At 43.0% G+C, this 25,172-nt stretch overlaps 1 protein-coding gene across 3 annotated transcripts in view; it reads left to right on the forward strand.

The window, feature by feature from the left end:
* The window catches only part of LOC122928574 (cytoplasmic phosphatidylinositol transfer protein 1-like), a 141,103-nt gene that overhangs the window by 94,670 nt on the left and 21,261 nt on the right, over positions 1-25,172 (forward strand). For all 3 annotated transcript variants that reach the window (XM_044281548.1, XM_044281550.1, XM_044281549.1), the window contains exons 4-6: positions 9,666-9,673; positions 20,933-21,004; positions 23,708-23,800. In XM_044281548.1, coding sequence (XP_044137483.1) covers positions 9,666-9,673; positions 20,933-21,004; positions 23,708-23,800 — 173 coding nt within the window. The remainder of the gene's footprint in view (positions 1-9,665; positions 9,674-20,932; positions 21,005-23,707; positions 23,801-25,172) is intronic.

Genomic DNA, 25,172 nt, shown 5'->3' on the forward strand with positions numbered 1-25,172 from the left:
GCCGCCTCCATAATCAAAATCAGAAAATCTGCAATCAGAAAATAAAAAGAGATTAGAAAAAAGATGTATTACTATCTGGTTTTAACTGGCAGATAAAATATTTGGTGACACATTTCCTTTAACATACTTTAGGACTAGTGGCCAGTGTGAAAATTACAGGATTATATAACTATAGAGACCAGAGAGGGCTAAAATTATAACTCTAATGGAAAGGGGGCGTGATTAAAAGCAGAGGGACGTCATGGTCTAACACCAGGGCATCACTGGAGCAGTGCTCAAACATGGTGCTTGAATGGCTAATTTGCATAATGGTAAAAGTTCATATTACTCTGGAATTGTAGTACCAACAGACATGGGAAAAGTATAGTTTTACTCAGGTGGATCAACCCTGCCAGGCTATATGCCTGGTAGGGTAGGGTTGATTGGGTGATAGAGCCTCTTTAATATATGCTACAGTAGACCTAAAGATGGTACCAGGGCAGTGTCCAAACGCTTCCGTTTTTTTCTCAAGCTGTACTATAAAAAGGATAAAGTTTGCTGTACACTCTAAAGGGAGAACATAAAAAGATAAATATATCCTTATGAGTTTTTTTTATATACCTCACCTTAAAGTAAGTGCTTTATAATGCTGTAATTGTATGTACGCCCATCTTGTGATGTTGGGTAGACTAGTTATGGTGTTTTATGTCTATTTACAGTGTTATTTCTGGATCGATGATATCACACAGAAGTGTCAACAAAGCCAGTTTTAAAATGTTGACAACCTTTCTTCTCCATACAGAAAAAACTTGTTCTAGACAGTCACTACGTGTACAGGATATGCATTCCGGAAAGAAGAAATAAAGTGACTGATTGGGCTATCTTTACTAATTGTTTGCGTGTTAATATACATTTTAGGCGCCATTATTTGTGGCAGCAAGACAGACAGTGTTATGGTCATATACTTAAGAGCTGAATTAGTGCTCCATTTAACTTTGGCCACACTGGGTTGTGGAGTATAAGGGATTCCCCCGCTTCCTTTCCCAAGGAGGTAGGAATTTTGCTGCAGGAGGATCCCCAGGTCGCAGTCCATAGAATCAGTGGTTGGCAGCAGTAGCACTGATGCAGAAATAGCGATCAGAAATGAAGCTAAAGGACGTCACAGGTACCAAATAAACATTCCAATGGATGAGGCAGACGCAAAATCCAGGAAAGAGGCTGAGGTCAGGACCAGGTTTAATCAGAAGTCAAACCAGAAGCAATAACTCAAGGAAGAAGAACCAGGAGAGGGAATGAACCATAATCAACAGGCAATATGATGCATGTTACCCCTCCAGTCAGTTGTACATGTACATCAGTTACTTGGTTAAATTCAAGTGAGTGGGCCTATACTGCAATATCAAGCACAGCCGCTATATAATATATGGTGCTGTACTTGGTAAGCTGTGAGGAGGCCACAGAGCTCACCAGCCTTCTCAAACATCTGTCTGTCAGGGGTCCCAGGAGTCAGAGCCCCATAGATCACATATTGTTGACCTATCTTGAGTATAGGCCATCAATATCAAACTGTCGGAAAACTCCTTTAAAAAGGCTACCAGGTCTGATAACTTTGGGCACCAGTTGCTTAGCAACCTGACACCACTTTGCAGCCAGAGTAAGGCAGCTGCCCATACCTGCAGAGCCACTGTGGATGTTGGGAGCAGAAGCCAGTGTGGAGGAAGTATTGGGTTGCCTAACAATTGAATGCAGCTATTGCTAGGGACAAAGACCACTCGTCTGAATAGTAAGTAAGGACATAGGGAGGCACTAGGTGCACCAAACTGAGTGGCCTTGCTCACGGTGCAATGAAAAGCTCTGGTGCATAAAAATAAGCATTTCTGAGGATTAGAAAACAGGATTTGCACAATGAAGGTAGGGTCATGTTTCTAGACCTTTACCTTACATGGCAGTATGCTTAGGCTTCTTTCACACTTGCGTTGTCCGGATCCGGCGTGTACTCCACTTGCCGGAATTACACGCCGGATCCGGAAAAACGCAAGTGTACTGAAAGCATTTGAAGACGGATCCATCTTCAAAATGCTTTCAGTGTTACTATGGCAGCCAGGACGCTATTAAAGTCCTGGTTGCCATAGTAGGAGCGGGGAGCGGGGAAGCGGTATACTTACCATCCGTGCGGCTCCCGGGGCGCTCCAGAATGACGTCAGAGCGCCCCATGCGCATGGATGACGTGCCATGCGATCACGTCATCCATGCGCCTGGGGCGCCCTGACGTCACTTTACCATGGCTGCCAGAACTTTAGCGTCCCGGCAGCCATGTTAACCACTGTAAAAAAGCTAAACGTCGTATCCGGCAATGCGCCGAAACGACATTTAGCTTAAGGCCGGATCCTGCGGCAAGTCTTCAGTTTTTTGGGCCGGAGCAGAAAGCGCAGCATGCTGTGGTATTTTCTCCGGCCAAAAAACGTTCCGCTCCGGAACTGAAGACATCCTGATGCTTCCTGAACGGATTTCACTCCATTCAGAATGCATTAGGATAATCCTGATCAGGATTCTTCTGGCATACAGCCCCGACGACGGAACTCTATGCCGGAAGACAATAATGCAGGTGTGAAAGAGCCCTTACTTAGAAAATGATTTCCAAGATTACAGATTGTCTATAAAAAAAAATCTGCAATAAAATCAATATGAAAATTAGTTGTGTGAATATACCATAACACATGCCCCAAAATTTACAGGGGCCACAAGACATTCTCAGACCACACCTATAGTGTAGCTGTGGATGTCATAAATGTTAATATGGGAATACCCCTTCAAGCTGGCCATAGATTTTAGGTTTTTGTGTGCGGATATCACCGATTCTAATGATCCCATGGCTATCAGGTGGGTTAACTGTTATCACCAGAAGACACAGAGCTCTGACACACTGGATTTTTCTAGTAAATTCTTTAATTTCCCGTCACATACGCTGCACAATGTATGTTAACTAGAAACTAGAATGTCTTCCCTCTGCACTGATCAGCTAAATGCGGTCAAAAGCTTACGACTAGTGATGGACGTCAGGTGGGGTAGGACAGCCAATTGAGATGTTTCAGCACATGGACACACCCCCACCCCAGGCTGTTAAGGACACCAATAGCTAGCTAAAAGTGCCACAAAATTCCTTTTAAGGACTGGTATAGGTGTGATGTACTGAGGGGTGTGATATACTAATAATATACTTTCTATATTAGAAAGTATATTATAGTGAATTTGTATTGTGCAGCAGTTGTGTGCGGTTCTGCTTCGATACTTTAGCTATATAGAAGGACAAGCATTATTGGAACAACGATTTGCAACGGGTGTAATATATCTGTTGCCTCCAAAAAATTATGGGGTGCGATATACCTGCTTCCACAAAATACTGATTGAGGGGTGCGATATACCTGCTTCCACAAAATACTGATTGAGGGGTGCGATATACCTGCTTCCACAAAATATAGATTCAGGGGTTCTATATACCTGTTTCCTCAAAATACTGATTGAGGGGTGCGATATACCTGCTTCCACAAAATTCTGATTGAGGGGTGCAATATACCTGCTTCGACAAAATACTGATTAAGGGGTTCTATATACCTGTTTTCACAAAATACTGATTGAGGGGTGGACTATACCTGCTTCCACCAAACATTGATTCAGGTGTTCTATATACCTGTTTTCACAAAATACTGATTGAGGGGTGTAATATACCTGCTTCTACAAAATACTGATTGAGGGGTGCGATATACCTGCTTCCACAAAATACTGATTGAGGGGTGCGATATACCTGCTTCCACAAAATACTGATTGAGGGGTGCGATATACCTGCTTCCACAAAATACTGATTAAAGGGTTTGATATACCTGCTTCGAAAAAATACAGATTGAGGAATGCGATATACCTGCTTCCACAAAATATTGAGTAAGGGGTTTGATATACCTAGTTCCACAAAATATTGATTGAGGGGTGTGATATACCTGGTTCCACCAAATATTAATTTAGGTGTTCTATATACCTGCTTCTACAAAATACTGATTAAGGGGTTTTATATACCTGCTTCCACAAAATACTGATTGAGGGGTGAGATATACCTGCTTCCACAAAATACTGATTGAGGGGTGCGATGTACCTGCTTCTAGAAAATACTGATTAAGGGGTTCTATATACATGCTTTACAAAATAAAATAGAAAGTATATTATAAGTATATCACACCCCTCAGAGACTGTGATTTTCCACTGAACTGTGCAATTTGCATGAATAAGGGATAAAAATCGAATGAATAACATTGCCATATGTTCGGCGAATCGCGAATACGCAAAGTTCGCCGCGAAACGACCGCCGGGCGTACCGTAAACCCATCTCTACTTACGACTATAGTGGTGTCTCCTGTGCACTTTGTATCTGTTCTTCTTTATACCGATTTCTCACAGGGATCATCTCAGATTTGAGATACTTTAACCCCTTCAAGACCCAGTTATATTTCATTTTTGCGCTTTCATTTTTATACTCCCTGTGTTTCTGGACACAAATACATTAGGTAGAATTGGTAAAACTATTCTGACATAGTTTTATAGGTTTTTAAGGTGTTCCCTAACTGACCTGTTCCCTTTATTCTTGGGTCAGTGAGATTACATCGATATCATATTTATATTGTTTTTCTGTGCTGTGTGAGGGCTCACTTTTTGTGATCTGTAGTTTTTTTATTGATATAATTGATTTCTGTTTTTTTTTTTTTTTTTTTACTTTTTTTTTAACTTTTTTCTCAGTCCCCCAGAGGACTTGAACATGTGATTGTCAGATCGCTTGGTCCATAGACTGCAATGATTTAATAATGCTGCCTATGGGAGTTTCATTTTGTTCCTATGGAGCCCTGCGACAGGATTAGAGCTGTGGCAGGCTTCAAGGCATTCAGAAGACCCCCAGGCTGCTACAGCAATCAAACGGTCAAGAGCATCTGAGAGATTAAATGTCTATGATCGGTGTTATTGCTGATTACAGACATTGTCTCTGAGTGTCTGATATGTAAAAATAGCAAGTACCCAGTGGCTATGATACAAGGGCGGATTGGGAACTTAAAGTGGCCCTGGAAAAAAACCTAAAAGTGGCCCCAAGTTGTCGAGTCTAAATTGACAGAAGGCAGGACAACACATGTAGGCAGGGCCAACACAAGGCACAAGCAGACAGGACAATAGAAGTAGGCGTGGCCATCAATACCACAGTACAGCACAAAATACCACCCCAGCAAAACCAAATACCACAGTGCAGCATAAAATACTGCCCTATGACCATAAGGATGGTGATACAATTGAATTCAGGAATAACCTGCGGCTAATGGCCAAGGGCAGATGTACCTGATGCTCCTAGCATTAATTAATGCTGCGAGCATCAGATCGTTATGTACCTGGTCAGCACATGTAAGGAGAGTTTAGGTGGCCCCTTGGGCATCAGCCCACCAGGAAATTTCCCTGTAGGGTATATGACCAATCCACCCCTGCTATGATACCTGCTCAGCTTCTGAGCAGGTGCCATGTTTTAAGACCTCTACCGTACTTGACAGAGGTCAGGAAGGGGTTAACGTTAAACTTTATAAAAATTTTGATTTTTTTTCAGAGTGAAATATCAAAGGATAGATAATAGATTTTACTATGAAGTTCAATGACCCCTTAAACGGAACCTGTCATCAACTTCATGCTGACTTCACTCATAGCAGCATAAATTCACTCATGAGCTTACAGTAAGTGGTTGCTGAGAACCAGCATCATAATCATTGCAGCCCAGGCCTTGAAAAGAGTCAAATCTACCTGAGAAGAGTCCTGGTTATTCCTAATCTGCTCTCTCACCATCTGCTGATGGTCAGTTCTCTCCTAGAGAGAAAGGGAGAAAACTAGGTAGAAGACTGTCAGTCACCAGCAGGTGGGCAGGGAGAGCAGGAAGTCATGAATAACCAGGACTCTTCTCAGGTGGCCGGGACTCTTTTCCAGGCCCAGTCTGCAATGATTGTGATGTTGGTTCTCGGCAACCACTTACTTTTAACTTATAAATGACAGACCGCTGAAATCATCTCACCTGTCTGTACTTTATTCTGCATTAGTATGGGCAGCATACAGTTGATGACAGGTTCCCTTCAGGGTGTTGGGCCTTGTTATCGATTTAAATGACTCTTTACAATGCCAATATTTCGAGCCTAGCGTCTCATTCACATTTATTCACATTTTGCTTTTTTCTGCAGCACAGGATACAATAATAGAATAGCACAATGTTTCCTGCTGCCGGTTCCAAAGTAGCAATTATCAGTCAACATTATTTAAGATTGTACAGTATGAAGGTCATTTTATAGATAAGAAACATTTACCAAGTTCAGTGATGCTTTTCTTTAGATATGAAATGTATTTTAAAGCATATAGTGGCAAATATCCATTATCTATAATTTAAATCTGAGGACTGCCTTCCATGGCCATGATATTTACTGTTCAAACAATAAATTTTATTAAGTTCACAGAAGGCAAAGTGCGATAGAGGCACGTTATAGCTAAAATGTATTAAATCTTGTTATCAAGAAGAATGCAAACTCCTGTTTATGCGATTTGATGAGTTGTATTTAATAGGAAATGCAGTAAATCATATATGCGTGACGTTTCGGCCACAATCCGGCCTTCTTGTTATGCCATATCCCCCACTACGAGAGCACAGTAAGGACCTAACTTTAAGACTAAAACATCAGCGACTTACCAGCTAATCTATATAGGGCTATTCCTGGCAATATTCTGCCATCATTTGACTATATCCAGGGGCAAGTGGTCCTGTAAAAAAAAAAAAAAATTAAGTAGCCTCATATAGGCGAGTCCGAAATTAACAGCAAGGCAAGGTCAAAAAACCATTAGCCACAGCTACACTGCTGTTAGATGGGGATAATGAGAAAATGGAATGGCTCGCAGAATATTTGGGATAGGCTGAGGAGAAACGATATTGGCCAAGGTGGGCTTCCAAGTTTCCTACCACCACAGTCTGGTTTCCCTACCTTTTCCCTACACGCAGCAACATGCACATTATGTCGCTTGGGCATATGGGGCCTAGAGGATGGCTGATCCCTGATGTGGCAGTACCAGCCATACTACTTTGAAGCCCTATCCCGCACAACCTACTGGATTTCTCCTGGTAGAGTAAATACTCCATCCACCCCAGTGATTAGTATAGCAGTAAGAATATATGATTTGAGACATTACTGTAATAAAATTAAAATGTGGATTTTCTGTGTTACAATTTTACTGATGCATCCATTTTTGTGTTTTCCTTTTGCTCATAATAATATGATGTATAATTGGGTGAGTTTTAATATTAGAAACATCCTAGATACATATTAGCACATTTTCCCATCTTAGTGGGATCATAACAATGTACAGAAGACTCTGAAGGAAACACAGTATTGACAAGGACCACTTTTACAGAAATATGGGTAGCAGAATTTGGGAGGCTATTTAGAGGCATTTTTTGGCACAGAAAACACATGAAAAACGGCACCAAAAAGTGTTGCGTGAATGGGCACTAAGTGAGATTTCAGAGGGTAATGATCTTTTCCACCTGCATACCTATATTCTGTCAATACATTGACATTTAAGGAGTGTTTTCTTATTCACACATCAGTGTTTGGTCGGTGATTTCCATCAGTTATTGTGAGCCAAAACCAGGTGCAGATCTTTCACTTATACCTTATATATGGAGTGGAGCACTCCTTGTTTTGGCTCACAATCCGTAATGGAAATCACTTACCAAACACTGACGTGTGACTAAGGTCTGACACTGCTATATCAAAAAAATATATAAATATATAATAAATATGAAACATTCCAAGGGTGTGAATATTTTTATAGATAACTTTTATGTCTTATGTTTGAACTGAGATTAGACATAAATGTTCATGGCAGCCAGGTCCTTCTTGAGTGTCCACTGCAGGGCCAAAATGAGCACTGATCAACTACGGTATATAACATAATGACTGATTGCAAGGCCATCACTATGGGCAATGGATACCGTATGAGGTATGAAAGAACATTACTTCAAATGATACATATTATGCTGAGCTGTGGGCATTTTTATGCTTTCATATGAGATCAGATCAGCCAACAATTGAGTGTTTGTTTGCTTGTCTGCTGATCGCTTCCCTGTTTAAAAAGGACTTAAAGGAGTTGTCAGGGCTTTTTCTATTGATGACCGTCTCCCCATACAGCTGATTGGCGGGGGGGGGGGGGGGGGATCTGATATTGATGGATAGGTCATCAATAGAAAAAAAATAGAAAAAAAAGGTAGCAGACCTGCACAAACTAGACACAGGGTAAAGGTGAAACAATCAAAAGTGCAGTCTGTCAGTATATGCTGAACACAACTAACAAAGTCTGCGTGCTGTCTCTTAGCCCACGGGTGTTCACACTTCTCTTGTTACAGAGAAATACTTCAGTGCTGTATACAGGTACTGCAGTGCTCTTTACTGCGCATTATTACAGCGCTGCAGCCTTAAGAAAAGATGCATACATAGTGCTCACCTCGTATACCCGTACAAGAAGTGAATCTCGGCACGCCCCTGTCGAAGCAGAGCGAAACCCAAGTTCAAGCAGTGATTATTTTATGTGATTTGATTAAGACAACAACTTTGTAAGTACAATAAAGTGCGACTATTTTTATCTATACGAGGTGAGCACTATGTATGCATCTTTTCTTAAGGCTGCAGCGCTAAAATAATGGGCAGAAAAGAGCATTGCGGTACCTGCATTCAGCACTGAAGTATATAGCCGTAATAAGAGAAGTGTGAACACCCGTGGGCTAAGAGACAGCACGCAGACTTTGTTAGCTGTGTTGAGCATTTACTGACAGACTGCACTTTTGATTGTTTCAACTTTTAACACTTGTCTACTTTGCGCAGATCCGCTACCTTTTTTCTTTTGCTTTCTATACGGAGGACTGGGATAACTGCAAATAGGATCTTGCAGCATACAATACACATGTGTATTAAGAAATCATCAATAGAAAAAGCCTGGACAACCCCTCTAAAGGTGTTGTCCAAATGTTTAATACTGATGAACTGTCTTCAGGATAGGCCATCAGTATCTGATGGGTGGGGGTCCGACTCCCAGCACCTTTGCCAATCAGCTGTTTGAGGAGGCCCCTCTTTTTAGGCCAGTTATGTCACATTTATCGGTCATTTGGCTTAGGTGCAGCTTAGTCCCATTCAAATGAATGAGGCTGAGCTGCAATACCGACCACAACCGTTATCTAATGGACGGCAATGTGTATGGTAAGATTCGGTAGGCACCGTGGTCTCTTCAAACAGCTGATTGGTGGGATTGCCAGGAGTCAGACTGGACCCCTGTCAATCAGATACGGATGACCCTTGCTGAGGTCAGGTCTTTAGTATCAAACACTCGGGAAAACCCCTTGAAAAGTCTGTGGTTTATAATCAACTTTTCACTGAGATATAGAGACTGTGATTTTCCACTGAACTGTGCAATTTGCATGAATAAGGTATTAAAATAGAATGAATAACAAGAAGTGGGAGTTTTTAAATTCGCAATATACAGTATGCATAATATCTGACTGACATTGTGCTGAGCTTCTACACCTGACTAATGTATTTCTTCTGTTTCTTTTTTTTCTTGGTTTCCTGTCGCCTGGTAAACAGAATACACAGTAAGTTACACAATCCTACGTCCTATTTGTTTTGTCTGAATCTTTTGAACATTATCAAGGCTTCATACAATGCTGACTCTTTAGCATACTTGCCAACTTTTAAGAAGATATTTCAGAGAGAGTCCAAAGATGGGAGCAAAAAGGGCCACCGGAAATGTATATAGACCCCAGAGTAGGTTCCCCGCAATCATTTATAAACCCCACACCAAAACCCCCTGTTTACAGACTGTTGTGTTTGCAAAGCTGAGACCAGATCACTCTTGTTAAAGGGGTGGTCTGAGTGCGTGATACTGGTGACTATCCTCCGAATAGGCCGTATGTGATTGGTGAGGTCAGACTCCGGGACCTCCAGCAATTAGCAGTTCTAGGAGGCTGTGGCACTCTGGTGAGCGCTGTGGCCTCCTCACAGCTTACCAAGCACAACACCTTGCACATTGCAGTTCAGCCCATTCATCTGAATAGCTAATGGGCAGGGGTGCTAGGAGTCGGACCCCCACTGATCAGATACTGATGACCTTTCCAGAAAGATAGGTCATAAGTATTAAACAATTTGACAAACCCTTTAGCAGACTCCAGATTAGATTTTCCACCGCAACCCCACCTTAAGTGGGGTGCTTGGGAGATATGCTGGCTCTTCGGAGCTGAATCTGAGTCTTCTGGACATTCCAGGAAAGTTTGCAGATACAATCTTTAGTGAAAGAACCTTTCAGTCTAGAATGTTGGAAGTCTCTTGTGGCAAGTAAACCTGAAATGCAGGTTGCTGAATAAAGTTAGTTTACAGAAGCACCAACACATTTAAAGACTTTACAAGAAGTGACTGTACACAAGGCAAGATAGTAGTCATGGTGGATGTATATACAAGCACATGAATACAGTAAACTGACTTGAATGCTTCTTGTGAGGAACTCATTTCATCATGAAATCAGTTTTGTTGGTCATAAGCATTACATAAAAATGTGTGACCTGTTCAGCCTGTAGCCTGCCCGATACAGCTGCAAAATTGCTAACCAACATTGTCAGAAACAATTATTTTTAGTACTCTGGAGGGCGAATAATGCTCAAATCACACCATATCTGAGGTGCATGTTTGCTGCATAGGATGGAAAAATCTCCCAGCAAATGGACAGAACTGCTTTTAATGTACAAACATATGCCAAAGAGTGTCTTTTTGGCCTAATTTTGGCAGGACTTCATTGAGGTCCTGCAGGCTCAACTGTATTGAAAATGTTAGTCTCTGTTTAATATAGCCGTAGACAAATAAAGTAAACCTCTTGGATATAAAAAGCATATAATTGTATATATTTAGCCATATGTTTAACTGGACCATTTCAAAAAGTTCAGCGAAACAAACGCCAAACCTGGTGTGTAGATAGCCTAAGGGCCCTATTACACCGGCAAATAATTGCTAAGATCATCGCTAACAAGAGTTTGTATGAACATTTGTTAGTGATGATCTGACAGTGTAATACTGCCACTGATTACCAGATGAATGAGAGTTTAAAAATAATCATTGTACCGTGCAATCAGCACTCTGCTGCTGGCAAACAACGATTCTGTATGGGGATGAGTGATGGTATTAGCAATAAACGAAAAACCCAACTGGTCCTACCTCATCCAGGTTTTTCTGGCATGTCAGCGTGATGTCCACTGGATCCAGAACAAGGTCCCTGTGGTTATAGAAAAAAAAAAATGAATTGCATAAGGAAGGGATGGTGACTGTACCGGGTAAATACCTAGGATGGGGCGCTGTGCTGGCCTGTAAGACCGAGCCACTCCAATGTATAACAGGGTAATCTTGGGCATTTCCCAGCGCTACAACACAGTATTAGTGCCCACATTGTGGCCCCTCACAGTAATTATGCCCACCTTGTGGCCCCTTCGCAATAGTTATGTATTCCTTGTGCCCCCTCACATTAGTTCTGCCCACCTTTGTGCCCCCTCATGGTAGTTAAGTCCTCCTTGTGACCCCTCACTGTAGTTTTGCTCACCTTTGTGCCCCCTCACTGTAGTTTTGCCCACTTTTATGCCCCTTCACAGTAGTTAAGCCCAGCTTTGTGCCCCTTCACATTAGCTATGCCCACCTTTGTGCCCCTTCACAGTATTTATGTCCCCCTTGTGGCCCCTCACTATAGATATGCCCACCTTTGTACCTATCACAGTAGTTGTCCTCATATTTGTGCCCCTCACAGTAGATATGCCCATTTTGTGCCCCCTCAAAGAAATTATGCCCACTTTTGTGACCCTCACAGTAGGTATGCCAACCTTTGTCCCCCTCTCAATACGTATGCCCAGTTTGTACCGCCTCACTGTAGTAATACCCACTTTTGTGCCCCTTACCCTAGTTATGCCCTCCTTGTGCCCACCCTTTGGCCCCCAATGCCTTGTCCAGACTAAAGCTACATGAAAGAAAAACAAAAAAGCAGAATACTTACCTTCTTTCGCCCACACAGACAGCAGTATGATATGTGGCCTGAAGTGCTGGAGACCAGCAGAACTGTGAAGCAGGGAGCGGATGGCTCCTTGCTTCACTATGAAAACTAACTGCCCGGCAGTGAAGAGAACTGCCAGGCGGGTGTGGCCCTCCCCAGCCACTGCACCTGCCTGTAATAGAACCTTTAAGGGTCAAAAGCATGCTGTATTATAACATAAGTAAGTGTTCACATCATAAGCCTAAGAATAGCAGCCAGGGGAAAAACGTTTTATATATATATATATATATATATTATATATATATATACACTAGCAGAAGGACCCCGCTTTGCACGGGTATATTTCATCTATTTCATTTAATGTTTGTGTGTTGTTAAAAGATATAGACAGTATCCCCCATAACAGTGACCCTTACAGCATCTCGCCCCTTTAACAGTGAACTCCACAGTTCCCCACCCCTTAACACTGACCCCCCACAGTGCCCGGCTACTTTAAAATGGGACCTCCACAGCAGCCCATCCCCTTAACTTTGACCTTCACAGCAGCCCACCTATTTTTAACAGTGAGTTTCACAGCACCCTACTCCCTTGACAGTGACCTCATCAGGGGCCCGCCCCCTTAACAGTAACCTCCACAGTAACCCACTGCCTTAACAGCGATTTCACAGTACCCTGCTGCTTTAACAATGACCTCCACAGCAATTGCCCCTTTAACAGTGACCTCCACAGTGCCTGCCCCTTTAACAGTGACCTCCACGGTGCCTGCCCCTTTAACAGTGACCTCCACGGTGCCTGCCCCTTTAACAGTGACCTCCACGGTGCCTGCCCCTTTAACAGTGACCTCCACGGTGCCTGCCCCTTTAACAGTGACCTCCACGGTGCCTGCCCCTTTAACAGTGACCTCCACGGTGCCTGCCCCTTTAACAGTGACCTCCACGGTGCCTGCCCCTTTAACAGTGACCTCCACGGTGCCTGCCCCTTTAACAGTGACCTCCACGGTGCCTGCCCCTTTAACAGTGACCTCCACGGTGCCTGCCCCTTTAACAGTGACCTCCACGGTGCCTGCCCCTTTAACAGTGACCTCCACGGTGCCTGCCCCTTTAACAGTGACCTCCACGGTGCCTGCCCCTTTAACAGTGACCTCCACGGTGCCTGCCCCTTTAACAGTGACCTCCACGGTGCCTGCCCCTTTAACAGTGACCTCCACGGTGCCTGCCCCTTTAACAGTGACCTCCACGGTGCCTGCCCCTTTAACAGTGACCTCCACGGTGCCTGCCCCTTTAACAGTGACCTCCACGGTGCCTGCCCCTTTAACAGTGACCTCCACGGTGCCTGCCCCTTTAACAGTGACCTCCACGGTGCCTGCCCCTTTAACAGTGACCTCCACGGTGCCTGCCCCTTTAACAGTGACCTCCACGGTGCCTGCCCCTTTAACAGTGACCTCCACGGTGCCTGCCCCTTTAACAGTGACCTCCACGGTGCCTGCCCCTTTAACAGTGACCTCCACGGTGCCTGCCCCTTTAACAGTGACCTCCACGGTGCCTGCCCCTTTAACAGTGACCTCCACGGTGCCTGCCCCTTTAACAGTGACCTCCACGGTGCCTGCCCCTTTAACAGTGACCTCCACGGTGCCTGCCCCTTTAACAGTGACCTCCACGGTGCCTGCCCCTTTAACAGTGACCTCCACGGTGCCTGCCCCTTTAACAGTGACCTCCACGGTGCCTGCCCCTTTAACAGTGACCTCCACGGTGCCTGCCCCTTTAACAGTGACCTCCACGGTGCCTGCCCCTTTAACAGTGACCTCCACGGTGCCTGCCCCTTTAACAGTGACCTCCACGGTGCCCGCCTCTTTAATGCTAGGGCTACAAGACATGTGTCGCGCGACATTGTCTCAACAAGTTTTATAATGATAGGCTATGGAGTGACATGCGGCATGCAGCGACTGCGACACGACATGGCAAAAAATCCATCCAATCCAGTGTAGTTGTGCCCTATGTGTCGTGCGACTTATAGTCATCCTAAAGCCCTAGCCTAAAGCTGACCTACAGCAGTGCAGAAAAATGGCTGGGTTGTTATGGAAACCTGGAGTAAAACTGGGTGTATGGCAGTTGGGATTTTAAGAGAATATCTCAGGAACTGTATGTCCTAGAGAGCTGAGACACCTAATGTACCTTTATGCCAAATTTGGTGAAGATCGGTCCAGTCGTTTGGTCGTGCATACAGAACAGACGTACGTCCAGAAAGACAAACGAATTTTTATATATATGTTAAAGGGGCTAGAACTGTGGAGATCACTGTTAAATGGGCTAGAACTGTGGAGATCACTGTTAAATGGGCTAGAACTGTGGAGGTCACTGTTAAATTGGCATGCACTGTGGAGGTCACTGTTAAATGGGTGGGCACTGTAGAGATCACTATTAAAGGGACAGGCACTGTGGAGGTCATTGTTAAAGTCGCTGGCACTGTGGAGGTCACTGATAAATGGGTGGGCACGGTGGAGGTCACTGATAAATGGGTGGGCACAGTGGAGGTCACTGATAAATGGGTGGGCACAGTGGAGGTCACTGATAAATGGGTGGGCACGGTGGAGGTCACTGATAAATGGGTGGGCACGGTGGAGGTCACTGATAAATGGGTGGGCACGGTGGAGGTCACTGATAAATGGGTGGGCACGGTGGAGGTCACTGATAAATGGGTGGGCACGGTGGAGGTCACTGATAAATGGGTGGGCACGGTGGAGGTCACTGATAAATGGGTGGGCACGGTGGAGGTCACTGATAAATGGGTGGGCACTGTGGAGGTCACTGTTAAAGGGGCGGGGCGCTGTGGAGGTCACTGATAAAGGGGCCGGCACTGTGGAGGTCACTGTTGAAGGGGCGGGCACTATTGAGATCACTGTTACAGGGGCGGATTTGTGGAGGTTACTGTTAAAGGGACAGACACTGTGGAGGTCACTTTTAAAGGGGCGGGCACTGTGGAGGCCACTTTTAAAGGGGCGGGCACTTTGGATGTTACTGTTAAGGGGGCAGGGTGCTGTGGAGGTCACTGTTAAAGGGGCAGGGCTGTAGACGTCAAGGGGCTACTATTGAAGGGGCAACTGCTGTTAGGTCACTGTTAAGGCAGCGGGATACTGTGGAGGTCACTGTTAATGGGGCAGGCCCCTGAGGAGGTCATTGTCAAGAGAGTAGGGTGCTGTGAAACTCACTGTTAAAGGGGCAGGCTGCTGTGAAAGTCAAAGTTAAGGGCATGGGCTGTTGTGGAGGTCCCATTTTAAAGTGGCGGGGTACTGTAGGCGGGTCAGTGTTAAGGGGTGGGGAACTGTGGAGTTCACTGTTAAAGCGCGGGGTGCTGTAGACGTCACTGTTATAGTGGATGCTGTCGATATGTTTTAACGACACACAGAAACATTAAATGAAATAGATGAAATATACTCGTGCGAAGCCAGGTCCTTTTGCTAGTCTCTTATATATACAGTACAGACCAAAAGTTTGGAGACACCATCTCATTCAAAGAGTTTTATTTATTTTCATGACTATGAAAATTGTAGATTCACACTGAAGGCATCAAAACTATGAATTATATACATAACAAATAAGTGTGAAACAACTGAAAATATGTCATATTCTAGGTTCTTCAAAGTAGCCACCTTTTGCTTTGATTACTGCTTTGCACACTCTTGGCATTCTCTTGATGAGCTTCAAGAGGTAGTCACCTGAAGTGGTCTTCCAACTGTCTTGAAGGAGTTCCCAGAGATGCTTAGCACTTGTTGGCCCTTTTTGCCTTCACTCTGCGGTCCAGCTCACCCCAAACCATCTTGATTGGGTTCAGGTCCGGTGATTGTGGAGGCCAGGTCATCTGGCGCAACACCCCATCACTCTCCTTCATGGTCAAATAGCCCTTACACAGCCTGGAGGTGTGTTTGGGGTCATTGTCCTGTTGAAAAATAAATGATGGTCCAACTAAACGCAAACCGGATGGAATAGCATGCCACTGCAAGATGCTGTGGTAGCCATGCTGGTTCAGTATGCCTTCAATTCTGAATAAATCCCCAACAGCGTCACCAGCAACGCACCCCACACCATCACACCTCCTCCTCCATGCTTCACGGTGGGAACCAGGCATGTAGAGTCCATCCGTTCACCTTTTCTGCGTTGCCCAAAGACACGGTGGTTGGAACCAAAGATCTCAAATTTGGACTCATCAGACCAAAGCACAGATTTCCACTGATCTAATGTCCATTCCTTGTGTTCTTTAGCCCAAACAAGTCTCTTCTGCCATGAAGGCCTGATTTACACAGTCTCCTCTTAACAGTTGTTCTAGAGATGTGTCTGCTGCTAGAACTCTGTGTGGCATTGACCTGGTCTCTAATCTGAGCTGCTGTTAACCTGCGATTTCTGAGGCTGGTGACTCGGATGAACTTATCCTCCGCAGCAGAGGTGACTCTTGGTCTTCCTTTCCTGCGGCGGTCCGCATGTGAGCCAGTTTCTTTGTAGCGCTTGATGGTTTTTGTGACTGCACTTGGGGATACTTTCAAAGTTTTCCCAATTTTTCGGACTGACTGACCTTCATTTCTTAAAGTAATGATGGCCACTCGTTTTTCTTTACTTAGCTGCTTTTTTCTTGCCATAATACAAATTCTAACAGTCTATTTAGTAGGACTATCAGCTGTGTATCCACCTGACTTCTCCACAACGCAACTGATGGTCCCAACCCCATTTATAAGGCAAGAAATCCCACTTATTAAACCTGACAGGGCACACCTGTGAAGTGAAAACCATTTCAGGTGACTACCTCTTGAAGCTCATCAAGAGAATGCTAAGAGTGTGCAAAGCAGTAATCAAAGCAAAAGGTGGCTACTTTGAAGAACCTAGAATATGACATATTTTCAGTTGTTTCACACTTTTTTGTTATGTATATAATTCCACATGTGTTAATTCATAGTTTTGATGCCTTCAGTGTGAATGTACAATTTTCATAGTCATGAAAATAAAGAAAACCCTTTGAATGAGAAGGTGTGTCCAAACTTTTGGTCTGTACTGTATATAAAAATGAGTTTCTGTCTGTCCCGACGTCTGTCTGTCTGTTCTTTTATGCGCGACCAAACGACTGATCCGATCTTCACCAAATTTGGCACACGGGTATGTCAGGTGTCCGGGAAGGTTTTAGATACAGCTCTCTTGGACGTACCGTTCCTGAGATATTCCCCAAAAATTACCTGCATTAGCCAATACAAGCCTGCAAGTCTTTCTCTTAAAATCCCAACGGCCATACACCCAGTTTTACTCCAGGTTTCAACAACCAAGCCATTTTTCTTCACTGCTGTAAGTCAGCTTTAGGCTAGGGCTACACGACAACATGCATAGCTCAGCAGACAGTATCACACAATAGACTTAGATACACAGCAGACAGTATCACACATGATAGGATTAGATAGACAGCTCAACAGACAGTATCACATGATAGGATTAGATACACAGCTCAGCAGACAGAATCACACATATCAAGATTAGATACACGGCTCAGCAGACTGTATCACACAGGATAGGATTAGATACACAGCTCAGCAAGGATTAGATAACAGCTCAGCAGATAGTATCACACAGGATAGGATTAGATTCACAGCTTAGCAGACAGTATCACACAGGATAGCATTAGATTTACAGCACAGCAGACGGCATCACACATGATGGGATTAGATACACAGCTCAGCAGACAGTACCACACATGACAGGATCAGATACACAGCTCAGCAGACAGCATCACACAGGATAGGATTAGATGCACAGCTCAGCAGATATTATCACACAGGATAGCATTAGATACACAGCTTTGCAGACAGTATCACACAGGATAGGATTAGATACACAGCTCAGCAGACAGTATCTCACATGATAGGATTAGATACACAGCTCAGCAGATGGTATCACACAGGATAGCCTTAGATACATAGCTCAGCAGACAGTATCACACAGGATAGGATTAGATACACAGCTCAGCAGACAGAATCACACAAGATAGGATTACATACACAGCTCAGCAGACAGTATCACACAGGATAGGATTAGATACACAGCTCAGCAGATGGTATGACACAGGATAGCCTTAGATACATAGCTCAGCAGACAGTATAACACAGGATATGATTAGATACATACACAGCTTGGCAGACAGTGGGGCGGGGTGCTGTAGAGGTCACTGTTATGGGGGATACTGTCGATATCTTTTAATGACACACAGAAACTTTAAATGAAATATACCTGTGCAAAGCCGGGTCCTTCTGCTAACATATATATATATATTAGTGTTGAGCAAATCAAAGTATCCGAAGTGAACTTTAATCTGAATTTCGGGGTAAGAAATCACGTTTGGGGGTAAAAAATAATTTTTTTCCTAAAATGGTTGCTGAATAAAATAGCCACTTGCTCACAGAGAGGCTATCCACTCTTTACTGGAGAAAGGCCACCAAAGGACCTGCGGCAAGCGTGGTCACCATGCCAGGAGCGCACGGTGATGTCATCAACTGAATGTGACTCTCTGATGCCGCGATCAGTATTGACCGCGTCATCTGAGAGCTTAACTGACGGGGGGCGGCATAATTGCAGTTCCCCATCATTGTGCCAGCTCCATATAATGGAGTGATTTGTGATGAAGTAATTCGTAACAAATTGGATTTCTTGTTGAAGTTGGCCGAAGCAGCCACAACTAATTTTTCAAAACTTCGCTCATCTCTCATATATATATAATGCAGTAAGTAAAGTTCAGGGTTGGCACTGGGTGTTCAGACTGGACTGGAGTCGGCATACTAAGGTAGTGTAAGCATGGTGGTGCTCAGCTAAAGTAGTGCTTTAATATATAGTTGTATAGAAGTAGCAGCACTCGCCAACATTCTATAACTTTTATTTCTTTCTTTGATTAAAGTTTCACGCAAAGAGTACGCCTCAGCCATCTTGATTGAAGATCCCACCCGAAATCTCGTGCGCGATGACATATGACATCACTGCGCGTCATCATGCACAACGCAAGATTTTGTGCTGGATCTTCAATGAAAATTGCTGTGGTGGATTCTTCGCAAGCAAATGGATAAGGTGAGTATTGTTAATGCCGTGATAAGCGATGAATGTGGCATCTGAGGGGTTCAATGACGAGGGTGGCACCATCGCCGTTCCCCGTCATTGCACCCGCTACTCACAAAGAAATGCACTTTGTGACAAAGTAATTAGTCACGAAAAACGAATTTATTTGTGAAATTTGGCGAAGCAGCTGAATCAAAGTTTTGAGAACTTCGCTCTTATTACCTCTTAACCATTCTAGCACATCATATGCCAGCCAGGTGTGTTATTAAGACATAAGAAATGCCCATCTTAATGCATTACTCCCATGACCTATTAAGGACCAACAGTTGGATGAAACATTTAAGTGACTTGAATGTATTATTTTTCTTCCTGAAGAGGACCTGGGCACAACTTCACAGATGTGCAGCACGATAATCACTTCTCTTTTGTTTCTAGTTTCTACTGTTCCATGCTATTGATATCATTAGTTTTAGTGAATTGTCAGGTCAAGTGGATGGTCCCCAGAGCTCATTGTCAATGACTAAGGTGACATTTCACGGACTGAGCGCTGGGGATTGCTCAACTAACAATTCGCTGCTATCGGCACGAATAGCTGCTGTACGGGAGAAGCTAGAATAAAAGAAATCAGTCAGTAATGATTCATCTGCAAAGTTATGCAGCCTGGGGAACTTCTGTGAGGACATGACAGCTCCTCTGTGAAGGGGTCACTACACAAAAATTATTTTAAGTTTTTCAAACAAACATCTAGGTCTGAATACTTTTGTACTTGCATTTAGCTGAAAATGTAGTATATTTAGTATAGCTACTTAGGGGTCATTTACTATTCTGAAATACGACTAAATTAGGCGTATTTCTGGCGCAGATGACAACGCAGAGGTTAGTTGTGCCGCCATCTGCGACTTCGCCCCCCCCTAACCCCAGGTCTAAAATTGTGGGTGGGGAAGGGTATGGGCCAGCAGGCTTGTCTCATTCATCATGCCTGTTTCAAGCGTAGAAAATGGTCTAAATGTAAGACGGCAAGGAAGCTGGGGACATGGCTAGGAGGGGCAGGAGATGATTTCTGCATGTTAACGCAGCTCTCATCTCCTCCGATGAGCAGATAATTATTGGGGATGAAACTGTTGCTTGTTGAGGTGGTCCATGTAATAGCGCCTTTAGGCAAGGCAATGCCAACATATACTGAAACATATTTACTGCCAATCTGGGCATTTGTCCTGTATCTGCTTTAGTCTGTGTGTTGTTTAGCTTAAACAATGGCAACGGTTTTTATCCCTTTAACATACTTTTAGTCCTTTAGCATTCTTTATGATTCCATTGGGCATCATTTATCAAAGCTCCCTAATTGTGAGACTGTCTTTGTTGCCTGTAGCAGCCAATCATAGCTCAGCTTTCATTACTTAAATTCCTCTGGAAAAATGAAAGCTGAGTTTTGATTGGTTGCTATAGACAACAGACAATTGTTGGACAGTTTTAATAAATAAAGCCCAATAAACGTCTCTTTGAAATAGTGTCTCATAGACACCTGGTTAATGTCCCTATTGCCTGCACACAAAGGCATTTCAAAGTTGAAACCCACGTGCATCCAGACAGCTTTATAGGGAAGGCTTCAGGCCAGTGCGGTATCCAGCCTTTTGTACTTTCAGCCTTTTCAATCATTTCAGGAATGTTTTGTTGTGTTTTTTTTTTTTGTCTGTGCTGTATAATAAAATTGTATGAAACTCACACAAAGCCATGTGTCTTATGTTTTGTTCCCATAGTGCTCTTTCCTGCCAAAATTTCAAATCCGAATAGAGACCAAGTTTGAAAATAACAATGGTTGCAATGCACAGGTAAGGATTGTCCATTTAAAGCTTTAAAACCAGCATACACATTGAAACACTGACTATAACTTCTTGTATTATTATGGTTTGGATACCATTTTTTTTAAAATCCTTGCAAAATCAAGTAGTAAAGTTCTGTGCTGATTAATTTGTTACCACTATAGGAAGCATAGGAGCTAACTGAACACAGGTGTGCGCCTAGCCTTTCTGAGGCAAAAACTGAAATGGCCCCCCTCCCTCCCCAATGCCAATTTCTTAACCTAACCCCTTTCCTTCAGCCCATGGCTCTTTGGCTGCCCCTCTCTTGCCCCTACCTGGTGCTGCCTGAGGCGATCGCCTCTCCTGGCCTCATTGGCGGTGCACCCTAGACTGTACACTATCTCAATAATAACGCAGTATGCATTGAGCTACCAAGCTCCCTCTAGTGGCCACTGCAGGCAGCCAGAATGCCTTGCTTTTATTTTATACCCATACAGGACATTTGGAGCTTTAAAAATAAATAAATATATGGTAGTTATGGAAACGGCATAGCATGATAAACCCAGCCACCTCCTTTAGTCTGGATGTAATGGCCAGTGAGACCCTGTTTTCGAGATCGGTCGGATCAGTATCTATCAGACATTTATGGCATATCCAGTAGATTTAACAGATTATGAGTAAATGTCCATTAGAGTACAGCCTGATGGTGCAGCTGGCTACATGCGGCCAAGCCATGCCCACCCACGGCAGTCAATGGGCACATGACATTGCAGTAAAATCATTGTGTTGGCCATACCTTTAAGCCTTTACTTTATCTATTTGATCCCATTTCACTTTTCTCACATTTGGAATATGGAGAGCTTCATAGCCCGACCCAGACATAATATTCAATGCACATGGCATTATACTTCAGTGTGTACCAATGATAAACCACATCTCGAACAAGGATCCAAATCTAATCCGCAAAACTGGTTTCTTGCAAATCTCGGCCACTCTGGGCCTGTCAATATTGTGTTCTACTATGCACGCATTTTGGTGGTTAATTGTTTTTCCTGGAAATGAATACATTTGTATTGCAAATCTGAAAGTACAAACGTCTCAGTCATTTGCATCAACGTAAAAAGACACTAAACAAATACCTATACAAATCAGAGGCATGCAAAGAACTAAGAGTGAGACGACAAAAGAATAGCTGGCAGACTGCAATCGGGGTTGAAATTTAGCCGGCAAATATATACCTGGAAGTATTATATCAGCACATAGAGATGAAAAGCTTTTAGTAAAAGTAAAAGCAGCGATGTAAAATTAGCCTTATAGTTAGAACAATGTAAGAAAGTGCACAAAAAGTACAGTATAAATATAGAAATAATTGGATTGATGAAATAAAACACAGCAAGCTTCATTTTATAGTCTGGGAAATAGGTAACCACTCCAGCCATGCAGCCCATGCAAAAAAATGTCTTCTGATGTATGAGGCGTATGTCACAAGGGACTTCTTTCAACATCCATTTGCTTCTGTACATATCTGTCATCTCAGTGTACTTGAAAATGTCTCACAATGACTGAAACATCAAGCCTGTCTTCAATGTATGCCATGACAACTCTAATTATAAATATATATACTTGCCCCAATATGTTATATAAACATATACGAGCAAGTGAAATATGTTGAGACAGTTAAAATCATGCATTGTTAAAGGGATTTATTCACTTATGACATGGTAATCAAACATATCACAAGTATAATCATTCCAGGAGGCTAAGGCTAGTTTCATACCAGCAGAGGAACAGCCTGCCGGAGATCATCGTATCCGGCGTAGCCAGATACTACCTTTCCCTGCTGGAGCCTATTGACTATAATGGGACCTGGCAGGGATGCGGCCTGTTTCTTGCATTAGTGCTGGGATTTGGCCAGACAAAAAATGGTATTTGTCCAGCCAAATCTTGGTATTATTGCTGAAAATAGGCCGGATCCCCCCGGGTCCCATCAGTCAATGGGGCCTGGCAGTGCTGCGGCAGTTTTTGTCTATGACGGATGTGGTGAACTCCGGTAGCCTGCCAGAAGATTTTAGCTCTAGTGTAAAACTAGCCTTAGCTTCTCGAGAACAAAAAGATTGGGTCGTTGGCATAGAACTGCCCTATCTGCAGCATCTGCTGTTAGGGGAGAGTCGGGATGCCCCCATACATAATAGATGGTCAACCAATCCTGGTGAAATTGGTAGGTTCGGCCAACATACTTCAGATAAGCTTTTTTTATACAATTGATCAAACTAAAATCTGATCTGTTATTTCCTTTTCTGGGTCTCTACAGACCATTGGTCTATAACCTGGGGCTCTGCAGCTGTAACTAACCTAAGTCTGAATATGCTGTTGCAGTTTCACCACAGGTTAGAGACCATTTATACAGAATTTTTCCTTACACAAGGGTGATTTAAAGGGTTTTCCAGGAGTTCAGTACTGATGGCCTATCCTCAGGGTAGGTTATCAATATGAGTGATGGGGTCCAAATCCAAGCACCACCACTAATCAGCGTGCCAATCACAGCACCATACGTTGCATAGTGGCACTATCTTCAAACAGATGATCGGCAGGGGTGAATAAGCAATCAGTACTAAATACCAGAAAAATCCCTTTGATATAATAGATAAAGACTAAAGAGACTACATATGTGATCAATAGCAACCTTATGATGGAAAATATCAGTCATAATAAAATCAGCTATCATTCTTGAAGGTATTTGGTGAAAAACCAACTCCAGAAGATGATGTATGTTTTATTGATATAGCTGAGGACGAACTTCCAGAAGGTTATTACAAAAAATCAGAGGTAAGAATTAACACTTGGATAAAATTAGAGCTTGATAGTTATTGACTGTACTTTACAAGTATGTATATTATTCCTATATGCATAACACTTTTGTGTGCTTTTGTAACTGCAACAAAACATATAAATATTGTAGGGCTGTGTCATGGCAGACTGGCATATTTACTAAAGATTATACCTTAGAACAGGGTAAATTGTCATTGAAGTGTTAGGCAGTGCCTCTTATTTACTAAGACTGGCGTGTGAAATGTCTTAGTAAATTAGGGCCTGAAATTCAGGTGTTATTGCCATTTTACATTTACAAAATTTTACTTGTCAGTTTGTAGAAGTGCCATACCAGTAAAACATGAGAAGACAGGTAAGTTCCTTAGAGCAATTGTGTCCATTGCCACGGTTTTAAACATATTGAGGGCTTAGAAGGTCACCCAAGACTTAATTTTGGGGGCACAATTTACAGCGTAAAAAAACAAATGATTTCAAATCAAACAACAAAGGTGAATATCAGGGACAGAGGTGGTTGTGGCATATTCTGAGTTTCCTGACGCAACAAAATAGCTTACCCCACCACTGATCATGATACCACTAAATAGAAAGAAAAGTGTTTGGATCACTTTGAACATATGAGCTCATCACTAAATTAATCTCTCCTTTGTATGCCTATATACGACTAATATAGAAGGGTATATTATGCAAAAAATTCTTTGGGCACCACAATATATACCATAAAAGTAGCTTAGATGATTGCTATTGGGCCCATGAAGGAAGTTGGCTGAAATCAAGCTGCCCCATTCTTCTCCATGGATAGTGTGAGCCTGCACAAGGCTCCTTCTACATAGCAAAGAAGAAAGCAGATGAAGAACACAATGTTTTGCAAGAGATCAGTAGGAGAATCAACAAACACCACATCAACAAATACCAGACTGTCCTGTTATGCAGATGGCGCAATCAAATGAACCAGAACCATTGAGGAGCCCATTTTGGTCCATGTGAACCTCTGGTCTCACCACTGAATTCATACCACCAAAAATATAAATGTTACCACGACCAAGCAGTTGAATACTTTAATAGAATGAAGTTAATTTATTTATTGTTATATATACATATATATATATATATAGTACAGACCAAAAGTTTGGACACACCTTCTCATTCAAAGAGTTTTCTTTATTTTCAGGACTATGAAAATTGTAGATTCACACTGAAGGCATCAAAGCTATGAATTAACACATGTGGAATTATATACATAACAAAAAAGTGTGAAACAACTGAAAATATGTCATATTCTAGGTTCTTCAAAGTAGCCACCTTTTGCTTTGATTACTGCTTTGCACACTCTTGGCATTCTCTTGATGAGCTTCAAGAGGTAGTCCGCTGA

The sequence above is a fragment of the Bufo gargarizans genome, chromosome 2 (assembly GCF_014858855.1).
Source record: "Bufo gargarizans isolate SCDJY-AF-19 chromosome 2, ASM1485885v1, whole genome shotgun sequence".
NCBI lineage: Eukaryota > Metazoa > Chordata > Amphibia > Anura > Bufonidae > Bufo > Bufo gargarizans.